Below are 13025 nucleotides of genomic sequence, written 5' to 3' on the forward strand. Positions count from 1 at the left end.
GCGTGGGAAGTTGATCGTCTTACTCAGTGGGAGCTCAGCTATTCCTACGTTATTGGAAGAGAGAACAGTGCCTTCGTGAAGAGGTGTCTGCCTCGTTGAAGGATGAACCTCCATTGAGCACAAGCGGAATCCTGGCCATACTTGCGCTGCGAGGCCAGCGAGCGGAGAGAAAGCGTGAGGCGGAGCGGCTTCACTTGTAGCCGCGCCCCCTTGCCGTGGCCATTCGCCTCAGCTATCGAACAAGGCTACAAGACTGGGCGGCGTCGGCGGTATTAGAAGGTCGGACTGTTCGGAGAGGGGAGAGAAAGCGAAGATGTCGGCGGCTGGCGGTGCGGGGGCGTCCACTGTCTCAGTCCTGACTCCGAACGGGCGACGAGTGACGGTGCGAGTAGGCCCCAGCACCGCGCTACTCCAGGTGGGTTTGGCTCAGGAGCGGGGCGACCAGACGGATAAGCTCACTCTGATTGGTCCTGGGGCAGGAAGGGGGGGAATGAACTCGTTCTGATTGGACTACAGGGCAGATAGCTGCACGGGTTTTCTGTTGGGCCTATGATGGTGGTAGCTTTGTGCTTTTATGTCTTACAAGTAGACGTTAGCTGAAAATAGCACCTAATCGTTTGTAGGAACGGGAGGGCGTGAATATCCCGCTGTTTAAAGCAATTGAGTGATTTTTCTAGGTTCACAAGAGAAAAATTTGTACAACTCTGTTTATGGGCGAGCATTATAGATACTCAGTTTTCTGTCCCTGAGAAAATAGTTTCTGAGTGCTCTAGAAATGGCCTTTCTCTGTTGAGAGAGATTAAGAAAGAGCACCTATATAGCTTCACTGGAAACAAAAATTAAATGCTTTCTGTGAGTGAGATACCTGTAAGACCTTTGGCTGTGATAGTAAAAGTTCGTTTATTTATACTCTCTTGAAGATCAGACCCTTGCAAAAATGGTGAGGCTTCTCTGGATTTTTTTAACAATCTGGCCTACAAAACTATGTGTTAAATTTCTGCCAAGTGAGGTATTGCCTCTTTCATTTCCTAATCTGGTTTTTGTGACTGCTTTATCTAGTGACCTGTAAACTATGTAGCACATTAAATTTCCTTGTAACTTATTCACTTAATGTCCTAGATCAAATCAAGCCTGATCTGTCCTAGGGTTGCCAGGTCTGGGTTGGAAAATACCTGGAGACTTTGGGGGTGGAGCCAGGAGAGGGTGAGCTTTGAGGAGGGGAGGGGCCTCAGCATAGTATAATGGCATGGAGTCCACCCTTCAAAGCAGCCATAATCTCCAGGGGGACTGGTCTCTATCAGCTGGAGATCAGTTGTAAAAGTGGGAGATCCCCAGGCCCCATCTGGAAGCTGGTAGCCCTAATCTCTCTTTAGTAGCTAATATGACCAAACTGAGGCTGTCATACTCTGATCACTAGAAAAGGCAATAATGATAGCAACAGGAAAAGAGGAAAACCCAAAATGAGATAGATTGATTCAGTGAAAGAAGCTACAGCTTTCAGTTTGCAAAACCTAAGCAAGGCTAGAAAACTCATACCTTGAATAAACCTTTGTTGGTCTTAAAGGTGCCACTGGACTCTAAATTTGTTCTACTGCTTCAGATCAACATGGCTAACCACCTGGATCTAAGCAAGGCTGTTAACAATTTGATGTTTTGGAGATCATTAATTCATGGGCTCGCCATATGTCAGAAGTGACTTGATGGCACTTAATAGCATAATGCCACCATAAATTTCACCCCAGGGACAATGGAGTTCCACATAGTTCAGTCCTACAGTGCCCGTGATTGTATGGGCATTCTGTCTTCGGGTTAAGTGAATTTGGAGGGTGTGTTTTCTAATGACAGTGATGCAAACAACCCAGGGTTGTGTGGAGTATTACTTCAGAATAATTGTAATTTATCTGGTGATTTTCAAGCTGCTAGTTTTAGTGCTTAGGAGTGACTTCCTTTCTCCATATAACAATGATTGTTCCAACAGATTAGCATCCCTATTTAGCCCATAATCATGTGATGGGGCGGGGGGGAGGAGAGAATACTATAAATGGCTAAAGTTCTTTACAGTGAAAACCAACGATGTAGTCCAAATTAACTCACTCTGTATTCTGTATACAGGTTCTGGAAGAAGCTTGTAGGAAGCAAGATTTCAGTCCCAATGAATATGACTTGAAGTGAGTTCTACTGTTTTTATTCATTCATTTCCTGCTTGGCATACTGCTCTTATTTTGCCATTCATTCTACTGGGATGCTTCTAACACATAGTCTAACACACAGTGACAATCCACAGCCATTTTCCTCTGGTGCTCTGATCATGAGTTGAACATCTCTTGTGAATTGATGCTGGGTACTGTAGTGGGTTCAGAAATTCACTTTAATTTGTCAGATTAAGTATCATGGAAGCACATTGTTCCTTCTTCCTCCACTCTTCAAACATATCAGACAGTTATTAGGAGGTTATATCCATCAGGGACTAATAGTTAAGGAGGTTATATCCATCAGGGACTAATAGTTAAGGAGGTTATATCCATCAGTGACTAATAGCTAAGGAGGTTATATCCATCAGTGACTAATAGCTAAGGAGGTTATATCTATCAGTGAGTAATATCTAAGAAGGTTATATCTATCAGAACTAATAGCTAAGCTGATGGAGCTCTTGCTCCTAAGGTATCCAATGAACTCCCAATTGCTGAAAGTTCTGATGGCATGTCAAACGATGAATGAATCTATTTAAACAATTGTCCTTGGGCTTTGTCATGACCCCCTGTAGGTCACCACCTTCATCTGCCACCACTCTGGACTCCCTTGGGAAGGCCCAGAGTACCCTCCCAAGCCCAACCAAAATGCCCCTTTATAGCCGAGAACTATAGGTGTGATGACCAGGCAGAGAACATTAAAACAAAATGGTTTATTAATACAGTACTGGGGCAAGGAAAATGACACAAGGTGCTTTAAAATATATAACAGTGTTTAAAGGCAAAATAATCAAAGCTAATGTGACTACCTATTTCACTTAACTAGTTACTATTTCAAGGCCCACAGCCCTCCTATACCAGGCCTCCTGCCTGTACTCACTCTGTCCCAAGTGAGGGATCTTTTCCTCAGACCAGACTGTCCCCTCAGTTTAGCTCTGTGAGAGGGAAGACTGCAGAAGAGAAAAGAACATAGTTTTTCAGCCCTCAAAACTTAAGTCCCATTCCCTCACACAATACCGGAACACTGATTGGTTACAATCGTTTCTAAGCGTTGTGGGGATTGTAGGCTATGTCTGCTTTCCACTGCCATGCAGGTCTCTCCTGGGACCAGGCCGCACTAGGCCTTGCTCCCAGTCCTGCACAGATCATGACAGGCTTCTTCAAACAATTTGGTGTTTGGCTGCTAAAGACAGAATACTGGGTTAGATGTACAAGCACAATTTTATTTTATTTATTTATTTTTGGGATTTATATCCCTTCCTGCCCCGCAAGTGGGCTCAGAGCAGCTCACATCATTTCAGCAATTGAACAGTCCCATAAAAACATTGAATAATTAAAAACATTAATTCCAACAATTTAAGATTTAAATAACGAATTAAAATTACCTGACTGGCAGCTCGGTGGTTAGTAATATTATAGTATACACTGAGTTTATGCCAGGGAAGGAGGTGGATCGGTGTGATGGAATAACTCAGCCACTCTTGGCCCCAGTAAATATAACATTACCGTAGAGTAATTGAGGCAGGGGAGGCCAGTGTTCCTTGACATCCACCACCATCAACCAAAGGTCTGGCGGAACAGCTCCATTTTACAGGCCCTGCTGAATTGCAACAGATTTTAGCCCTTAACAGTAAAATCTTTCTAACCTAGAGTAATAACACCAACAGCTGTATGAGTACATGGTCAGAAAATCAAAGTATTTTGAATTAATTGGTTTGTTACAATGCAGGCCTGTAGCCAAGGGGTGTGTGGGGGCAATGCCCCCCACAGATGAGTACTGCCCCCACGGGAAAGATCTAATTTAAAAAAATTAAAAAATTAAAATGTCAGGTGTGTGTGGGGTTTCCAAAATGACTCTGGACACAGTCAGGGAAGCTTCAGTCTCTTTTTTTTTTTCCAGGCTGAAAAATAAATAGTTTTTTAACAAGGCAAAATAAAATAAAATTGCAAAAAATAAAATAAAATTGCAAAACACAAAAGAGAGAGAGTCAGCGATTCCCCCGCTCCCCAACTCATGTAGATGAGGAAGCCAGTAGATGAGGAAGAGAACCTGGCTCCCCCTTTCAAACACAGAAGAGGACTTGACTCCCCCTTTTAAGCACAAAAGAGGACTCAGCTCCCCCTTTTAAACACTGCTCAAGCCACAAGTGGCGAGCCCGCCTGCAGTAGAGGAAGAGGGCTCCTTGGCGGCAGTGGCCTCACTGATCTTGTTCCAGCCGAGCCGGCCCTGGTCACATAATGGCGGGTCACATAGCTGGGCTGGCACCGATGCAGTGAGGCCACCATCACCAAGCCAAGTCCTCTTCCTCTGCTGCGGGCATATTGTTTTTTGTTTTTTTGTGGGGGATATTGTTTGTGGGGGATGGGGAATGGCAGCTGCAGGGAGTGATGCAAGGAACATTGTGTGGATGTGAACAGGATGCCTTCCCATCTGTACAGTGTCCAAGGGTACTGTGATCTTTCAAAAACAGTAATGAACCAGGTTTGGGGACTATTTCAGCAAAGGAAGAAAAAACACAGAAGCAACATTAATAGAGGATGATGTCACATGAATGCTCCTGAAAATAGTGCTGCTGTAAGGAAGCCAATGCAAACCAAAACTTCCATGTGGAGCCATGACCTGGATAGCCCAGGCAAGCTGGATCTCGTCAGATCTCGGAAGCTAAGCATGGCCAACCCTGGCAATTACTTGGAAGGGTGACCTCCAGGGAAGACCAGGGCTGGGATGCAGAGGCAGGTAATATTAAAGCCACCTCTCTGAAACATCCTAGCCCCACTTGGGGTCACCAGAAGTCACCATGACTTCCAGGCTCGCAAGTGCACATGGACGTGCACGCACACACACACACACAATACCAAACCCCCCCCCCAAAAAAAAACAAACCCAAACTTCCATGTGGAAACAGCCTTAAAGTCTTTCCTGCAGAGAAGTTTCTGGTAGAACTAATAATCTGGTTGTTTTAAGGTGCAGTTGAGGCCAACCTGAGACATTTAGGTGTTTGAGTTAGAAAATACAAATGGTGCATACCTCCTGCCTCTAATTAACTTTGGGTACAATCAACTAGGAAGCGTCTTCTACAAGTCTAAGGGAAAGGAATGGATATTATTAAAAACACTATCAAGGTCTTGTTTAGATCCTCCTCATTTCAGTGGATTGCATGGAGAAGAATCTTCTGGTAGATTATGTCCTGTAGTTCAAATCCGGTTGTGTCTCACTCCATTGCAAGAGTCATCCAGTCTCATGGCAGGGCCAGCTCTGGCTGCAGCAAATATTGTGTAATGTTGACAAATTGCTACTTCAGTATAGCATCTTGCTATTTTCTGCCCCAGATATTTTGCCTTATGTGAAATCAGTCTTTAAATTCTCTGCAGCATCCCTATCAGTAATTTATTTTTTAAAAATTTTAAATTATTTTCTCAGAAGGGAAAAGGGGGTGGGGGGAAATATACATTCATCAAGTTTGTCAAATAATATAAGTTGTTACATTCAACAATAGTAATTTATTGATGGTTGGCTGGCCTCTGTTTTCCCCCACATACTAAATTAGATTAAATGAAGCTAAAAAAAATCTTAAGGTAAATATGGGCCTCAGGAATCATTACTACATAACTGTTGCATGCTTTTGAGTTTGCGTTGGGAAGAGGAACAAACAAAACATTGCATTTATTGTGTGTTTCATAGAAACACCATAACAGATAAGAGATTTTAGGAGTATTTTGATTAAGGATTTCAGTCTTCCAGTAGACATATCATTCACTGCAGTAACCCTAGAGATGGATGCAGATGCCCTGGGAGCCAAGCAGTCTTTGGGGAGGCAGCTCACTATGAAGGACTGGAGTTGCACTGAACATGTCTGAAGATGTTCTGTTGCACAGAGCTGTCACCCTGGCAACTGAGTGGAAAAAGGTGGGCTATAAATGAAGTTAAATAAATGAGAGTATCTGCTGGTTGTCAAGGTCATGAAGGGTGGACCAGAAGCTCAGTTGCTAGAGATCCAACTGGAAGAGAAGGGGCAGGACTGTGACTCCTCTATGGGGCTATTTAAGCCCCAGCCAAGGAGGACTTTCATGTTGACCTGCCTGACTGGCTCTAGCCATGTGTCTGTGGGCCTTTACATATTATTGTAATAAAGGTAAAGGTTTCCCTTGCTCGAAAGCCAGTCGAATCTGACTCTAGGGGGTGGTGCTCATCTCCGTTTCCAAGCTGAAGAGCCAGTGCTGTCTGAAGATGGTTCCATGGTCATGTGGCTCGCATGACTAAATGCTGAGGTGCATGGAATGCTGTTACCTTCCCACCGAAGCGGTACCTATTTATCTGCTTGCACTTTCTTGCTCTCCTAGGTTGGCAGGGGTTGGGGCCAGAGACGGGAGCTCACTCTGTCATGTGGCAGTAGGCTCTCGAACTGCCGAACTACAGATCTTCTGGTCTGCAGCTCATAAATCCAAGGAAAAGCTATTCCCAGGCTACTATGGTAACCCAATGCTACATTTAAAGGGGCTTTTAGTGAGAATGTTTCTTTAGTTGATATATTTCTCTTTTATAAGAGTTGATCAGGAGTCCATGCCTTCTGGCTGGCCTTGGCATTCAGGCTGTATTTATGGTCACCATCTACCCTCCAACCTCTTCCACTGCAGTCCCGTAGTACTTTTGCATTCACAGTGAATGTATGGAAGGAGCAGGTTTTTGTTTCTCAATGTGTCACCGAAGCACTGCAGAGCCATAGTTGAGACAGCTCCTCCAAATTTGATAAAATTCCTCACCAAAGGCTCCTAAATAAGCTCAATAGTCATGGGATAAAAGGACAGGTCCTCTTGTGGATTAAAAACTGGCTAATTAATAGGAAACAGAGAGTGAGTATAAATGGGCAATTTTCACAGTGGAGGGTGGTAAGCAGTAGGGTACCACAGGGGTCAGTACTGGGTCTGATACTTTTTAACTTGTTCATTAATAATTTGGAGTTGGGAGTAAACAGTGAAGTGGCTAAATCTGCAGATGACCCAAAATTGTTCAGGGTGGTAAAAACCAGGGAGGATTGTAAGGCATTCCAAAGGGATCTGTTGATGATGGGTGAGTGGGCGTCAATGTGGCAAATGAGGTTCAGTGTGGCCAAGTGCAAAGTGATGCACATTGGGGCCAAATACATGTTGTTGGGGTCCAAACTGGCAGAGACTGACCAAGAGAGAGATCTTGGAGTCGTAGTAGATAACTCACTGAAAATGTCAAAACAGTGTGTGACTGCAATAAAAAAGGCCAGCGCTATGCTGGGGATTATTAAGTAGGGAATCATAATGCCCCTGTATAAATCGATGGTGTAACCTCATTTGGAATACTGTGTGCAACTCTGGTCACCACACCTCAGAAAGGATATTATAGCATTGGAAAAAGTGCAGAAAAGGGCAACTAGAATGATAAAAGGGTTGGAACACTTTCCCTATGAAGTAAGGTTAAAGTGCATGGGGCTCTTTAGCTTGGAGAAACGACGACTGAGGGGTGACATGATCGAGGTTTACAACATTATGCATGGGATAGAGCAGGTTGAGAAAGACATACTTTTCTCCCTTTCTCACAATACAAGAACTTGTGGGCACTCAATGAAATTGCTGAGCAGTTGGGTTAGAATGGATAAAAGGAAGTATTTCTTAACCCAAAGAGTGATTAACACATGGAATTCACTGCCACAGGAGGTGGTGGCGGCTACAAGCATGAACTGCTTCAAGAGGGAATTGAATAAACATATGGAGCAGAGGTCCATCAGTAGCTATTAGCCACAAGGAACTCTCGGTCTGGGGCAAGTGATGCTCTGTATTCTTGGTGCATGGGGGGGGGGGTCAACAGTGGGAGGGCTTCTAGTGTCCTGGCCCCACTGCTGGACCTCCTGATGGCACCTGGTATTTTTGGCCACTGTATGACAGTGTTGTATTAGCCACAAGGAACTCTCGGTTTGGGGCAAGTGATGCTCTGTATTCTTGGTGCATGAGAGGGGGGACAACAGTGGGAGGGCTTCTAGTGTCCTGGCCCCACTGCTGGACCTCCTGATGGCACCTGGTATTTTTGGCCACTGTGTGATACAGAGTGTTGGACTGGATGGGCCATTGGCCTGATCCAACATTGGGCTCTCTTATGTTCTTAAATTCTAGAATTGGTAGAAGGATAGGATCTTGCCTCTGTACTTTAGAGGCCGCCCTGCACTTTTTCTCCAACCAGGCCCTCTTGCCCTAGTTCCGGAGGAGTTCCTAGATCTGGAGGAGAGGCAGGGTTGATCATGTTGGGTTTGGGAAGTTCTGAGTGTTTCCAAAGTACACTATGAAATCAGAGATGAGGAGGGTCATCACCTCGATAAATGCATTTGCAGACTCCTAGAAGAAGAGGAGTATGAATATTTAAATGTTGGGGAGGGTCTTGGATCGTTGTCAAGATTATTACTTCTATAAGCAGAGTTAAGTTTTTTGATCATTCACTAACTTCATATGAAGTGAAATATATACTGTTCCACTGGGTAAGGGACCTTCCTTGAAGCTACATTGCACCGTCAAACCTCTGATCTGTGTACTGCTGACTCTGACTGATAGGTTCTAAGACAGTTTTAGGAGTGCAGACTCTAATCTGGGAGAACCAGGTTTGATTCCCCACTTCTCCACATGTAGCTGCTGGTGTGACCTTGGGTCAGTTACAAGTTATTTCAGAGCTGTTCTCACACAAGCAGTTCTCGAAAGAGCTCTCTCAGCCTCACCTACCTCACAGGGTGTCTGTTGTGGGGAGGGGAAGGGAAAGGAGAGTGTAAGCCACTCTGAGACTCCTTTGGGTAGTGAAGAGCGGAATATAAATCCAAACTCTTCCCCCTCCTCCTCCCTATTTCAGGTATGGCTGGGGCTGGGGCACAGCTTCCATTCTGATGGCTGAACATAACAGGGTATTCTAGAGACTGTTTTTTTGCTTGGAAAAAAATGCATTGATAAAATTGTCTATTGTAGCATTAGAGCAAAAGGTCATTAGTAGTCTTTTGTGTATTGCAGGTTTCAGAGGACTGTACTGGATCTGTCTCTGCAGTGGAGATTTGCCAACCTGCCCAACAATGCCAGACTGGAGATGGTGCCAATTTCTCATAATAGATCAGGAACTGAAACTATGGTTTGTTCTTTACACTTTATGTTATGTTATGTTTAAATCTAATATTCTACAAAAAAGTGCAACATCACCAAAGGGTGGCGGGGGGTGGGGGAAGCAACTACCCCCTTGAGTTGAGTTTCACTTTTTTGTAGGTTGCTTTTAGAGACTGGCTTTCCATTATCTTTAAATCTAAAATCCACCAAGACCTTTGTAGGTGCTGTTTAAAGATAGAGATTCTTCCTCAGCAGATTTTCACCTGCATTTTAGATAGGTACAGTTTATTTTAATGAACGGTTAATTGAGTCATTTTGTTTCTTAAGACATAATACAAACAAACCTTTTAACTTCTTCCTCTCTACCACATACTCTTTCCAGGTTCCTTGTGGCACTCTGTGGCTGTTCCCTTCCTCTCCATCCCCCTTCTTTTTTCAGCAATAAGTTGATGATATTAAATGAAAGGGGGAAAAAAGAGGAGGAAAAAGGAGCTGGATTGTATGATGGCATTAGGAAGAACTTTATTTTCGAAGGAAATTCCTCATACACTTCAAAATATTTCTTTCTCTTTTTTAAATATCTGGGATCCTGTTTCTTTTAGCAGATTCTTTGGTATACTTTCTTACATTTGGCTGGGTTGCTCATGCCTTGCTGCCGTTTGTTCATGGAGAACTTTGAACTTTTATTCAGCCATCATTAGGGTAATTGACTTTTAGCAGTACTTTGAGGAATAGCCACTTATGGTGCATGGATATTGCCTAGATTCTCAGAATGTAGCCTAAATTGGTTGTTACGGGTAGATTAATTCACATAGCTACGGTTGATTTCTTGCCAAAAGGTTGTCACTTGAGGGCACTTCTGTAACAGTTGAATTAGTGGCATTTGGAGCCTTCCAGCTTTAGGAGAGATGGGTATAATCCTAACCACTGACTACTGCCTAAATGGCTGGATTTGTTTTCAGTCACTGAATGCTTATGTGGTTTGGGGCAGGGGTGAGGAGGCCTCAGAATATTTTCCTAATATTCTACTATGATGATATCCGCTATGCTTACTTGAACAATCAGTCCTTGCAATCTCTAGACCTCTAAAATGGCAAAAGAGAAGCTTTAAATACCTGTGGACATGATAAGCGACAGATTTTGTGATAATCTTTAAATGATTCAAAGAATATTCTGGATCGTGTTGATATAGTGCTGTTAAAGGAGCTGGATGAGGGTAGTTCCTAATGTGTATAAAGAGAAGTTCCTGCGCTCAGACTTGTATGAGAGCTGTACAGTCTTCTGTGCTCCTTAATGTTGAGTGTCTGAGTTCAGACTGCAGCTTCTCAGTGACAACGGAAAGGGCCTGTATGTTCTCAGAGGTCCTTTGCTGTATTGTATAATATTACTGCATATCTGTTTATTTAAAGAAAGTCAGTGGGCAAAGAGGGATGGTTAAATTAAGATTAAGCACAATTCAGCTGTCTGCAAGACTATTAGTCCTTCCCTTTTGGGCAAGGTCTTACAATAAGACCAAATAAACCACATTCTTTTGAATTACCAGTTGAGCGACACTCTTTTATATTTTTCTAAATTTTCGAAATAGCATGTTCTGAAAATTTCTGTGGTATGAGAGGAATTGCTGTAAAATCAGGATGGCCAGACTAATGTTATCAAAAGACGAGGGAGAAGATTTGGATTTCCTGGCCTGAGGAAACACTACAGCATTTTTAATAGTACAGTTCTGTAGATAGGGCATCAGATCTCCACAAAGAAAGACCCAAATTGGCTTATTAATATTGCTGTTAGGTGCCTGGATGGCACTTAAATTGTGCCCTGCTTATGGAATACCCTTCTGAAGAATGTCTGCCTGTCACTGCCCTTGTCATTTTCTGGTACCAGGAGTTGTCTACATTGTTTATCCAAGATAGTTAAGACTTTTGTTTGTTTTTAACTGTTCTTGGTGTTGTAGTTTTTATGATCTGGTTTGTTGCTGCTGTTTTGTTAATATAAAACTTATTTTGTTTGCTTTTATTCATTGTAAACTATTTTCTTGTTGTTGGTGAAAGAATTAATTTTCAGTTGATTAATTGGAGAACCAATGTTTAGCTACCAACAACAAAAACACTATGAGCTATCAAAACAACTGCCTACCCTCTAATAGTTTGATCCCTGCATATCTGAAGAACAGAACTGTACAACTCACAGATGGATAATTATGGAAGAGTTAGTTGGAAAAGGGATATACTATTTGTTTTAACCAATAACTGTGGAAGGTGAATGCCAGCAAACCTGGTTATTATGAGCAGGGGACCTGCAAGGACTTGCAGGGGCTTCTGATTTTCTCCTGTATCCTCTCCCCCACTATTTTCCATTTTCCTGCCCTGGCAGCCCCATAGCTTCTCTTCTGTTCCTGTTTCCTTCTTTCCCCCCCCACCCAACTGCCAGCCTGCTTTTATTTTCTGCCCTGGCTTCAGCTTTCCTTCCTTTTTTTTCATCCTGGCAGCCACTCCTGGGGAATGGTCTGGCCCCATGGTGGCTGCCGGTTGCAGGGTGGACTGCAGTTGTTCAGGTAGTGAGTCTCTAGTGGTTGCTGCTGGGCTCTCCCTGGCAAGTGCTCCTCCATCATGACAGAGGAAGGGGACAGGACCTTTTTCCAGGGCTGTTTTGGTCTCCCAGTGCACCCATGCACTCTCACAAGGTTTTGATTTACAGAAGCCTAGGCTTAGAATGCCCTACAGTATAGTTTTAATTGCCTAGCAATCTCCAGAATGGCTGAGATCTTAGTGTGCATTCTTTTTTTAAATCTACAGGAGTTGTTTCTATTATTTTGGGGAGTTTTAATTCCCCAAATGTACTTTTTAAAAAAAATATCAGATTTTTCTGCAAACCTGCAACTTCCTTCAGGTTTGTAGAAGAATCTTCCTGTCTGACCCTAGTTCCATTTTGTGGGTCTTTTGATCATATACTCTGTGGCGTGGTTTGGAATTAGATATATGACATAGAAAGTACAATAGCCTTTGTTGTGAAGTGGGAACATGCTTGGCTTAAGTATGCACTTTTAAAAGGATATTGGCCTTGGAACTTTCGCGTACTGTGTGTATAAAAATTATAATACTAAAATATATATCATTGCAGGCCATAGCTAAGCTTATATGAAGTGCAGAAGTGTGTGTGTGTGTGTGTATATATATGTGTGTGTGTATATAGCGTGTGAGGGGTGGCTCTGAGGTGAAAGGGTGTCCTTTACTCCAAACAAAACAGTTGCTTTTGCTTAAGCATAGGGTTCATTTAAAAGTAAAAAAGTGTAATGGTTTCTGTATGGTTAATAAGAATGGTTTCAGATAAGTACATAAGTGTAATGGTTTCAGATAGGTATAGTTCTCCTTTCTCTAAAGTTCCTTAAATAGGCCTAGCCACAAAGGCTTATTTTCCTCAGTTGCCACTTAGGCTAATGACTTCCATGAAGAACACAGATTTCTCTTGCTCCCACAGCACCTCATTCATTCCCTTCATCCACTCAGCTCTTTCTTCTTTCTCACACACCAACCCTCTCTATAAACCAGTTAACTCCTCACCCTAAGGTACAGCTGCCATCCAATCGTAACACACTTCAATCATCCATCTAGCCCCCCTCTTTCTGACTCTAAAAGCCCGCATTTTTAATTACAGCAACACAGGCCCATAGACACGGGGGGGGGGGGGGTGGGGGGGAAAGGCCCCCCGCCAACGCCGGCCCTCTCAGAAAATTTTTTT

General features: G+C 43.2%; 1 protein-coding gene across 2 annotated transcripts in view; it reads left to right on the forward strand.

Annotated features, from left to right (window-relative positions):
- Window positions 1–208: 208 nt before the first annotated feature.
- The window catches only part of ASPSCR1 (alveolar soft part sarcoma chromosome region, candidate 1), a 123943-nt gene continuing 111126 nt past the window's right edge, over window positions 209–13025 (forward strand). For both annotated transcript variants that reach the window (XM_015420360.1, XM_015420359.1), the window contains exons 1-3: window positions 209–415; window positions 2113–2168; window positions 9204–9318. In XM_015420360.1, the coding sequence (XP_015275846.1) occupies window positions 314–415; window positions 2113–2168; window positions 9204–9318 (273 nt within the window). In that variant the 5' untranslated portion in view covers window positions 209–313. The remainder of the gene's footprint in view (window positions 416–2112; window positions 2169–9203; window positions 9319–13025) is intronic.

Source organism: Gekko japonicus, unplaced genomic scaffold (assembly GCF_001447785.1).
Source record: "Gekko japonicus isolate JY-2015 unplaced genomic scaffold, Gekko_japonicus_V1.1 scaffold360, whole genome shotgun sequence".
NCBI lineage: Eukaryota > Metazoa > Chordata > Lepidosauria > Squamata > Gekkonidae > Gekko > Gekko japonicus.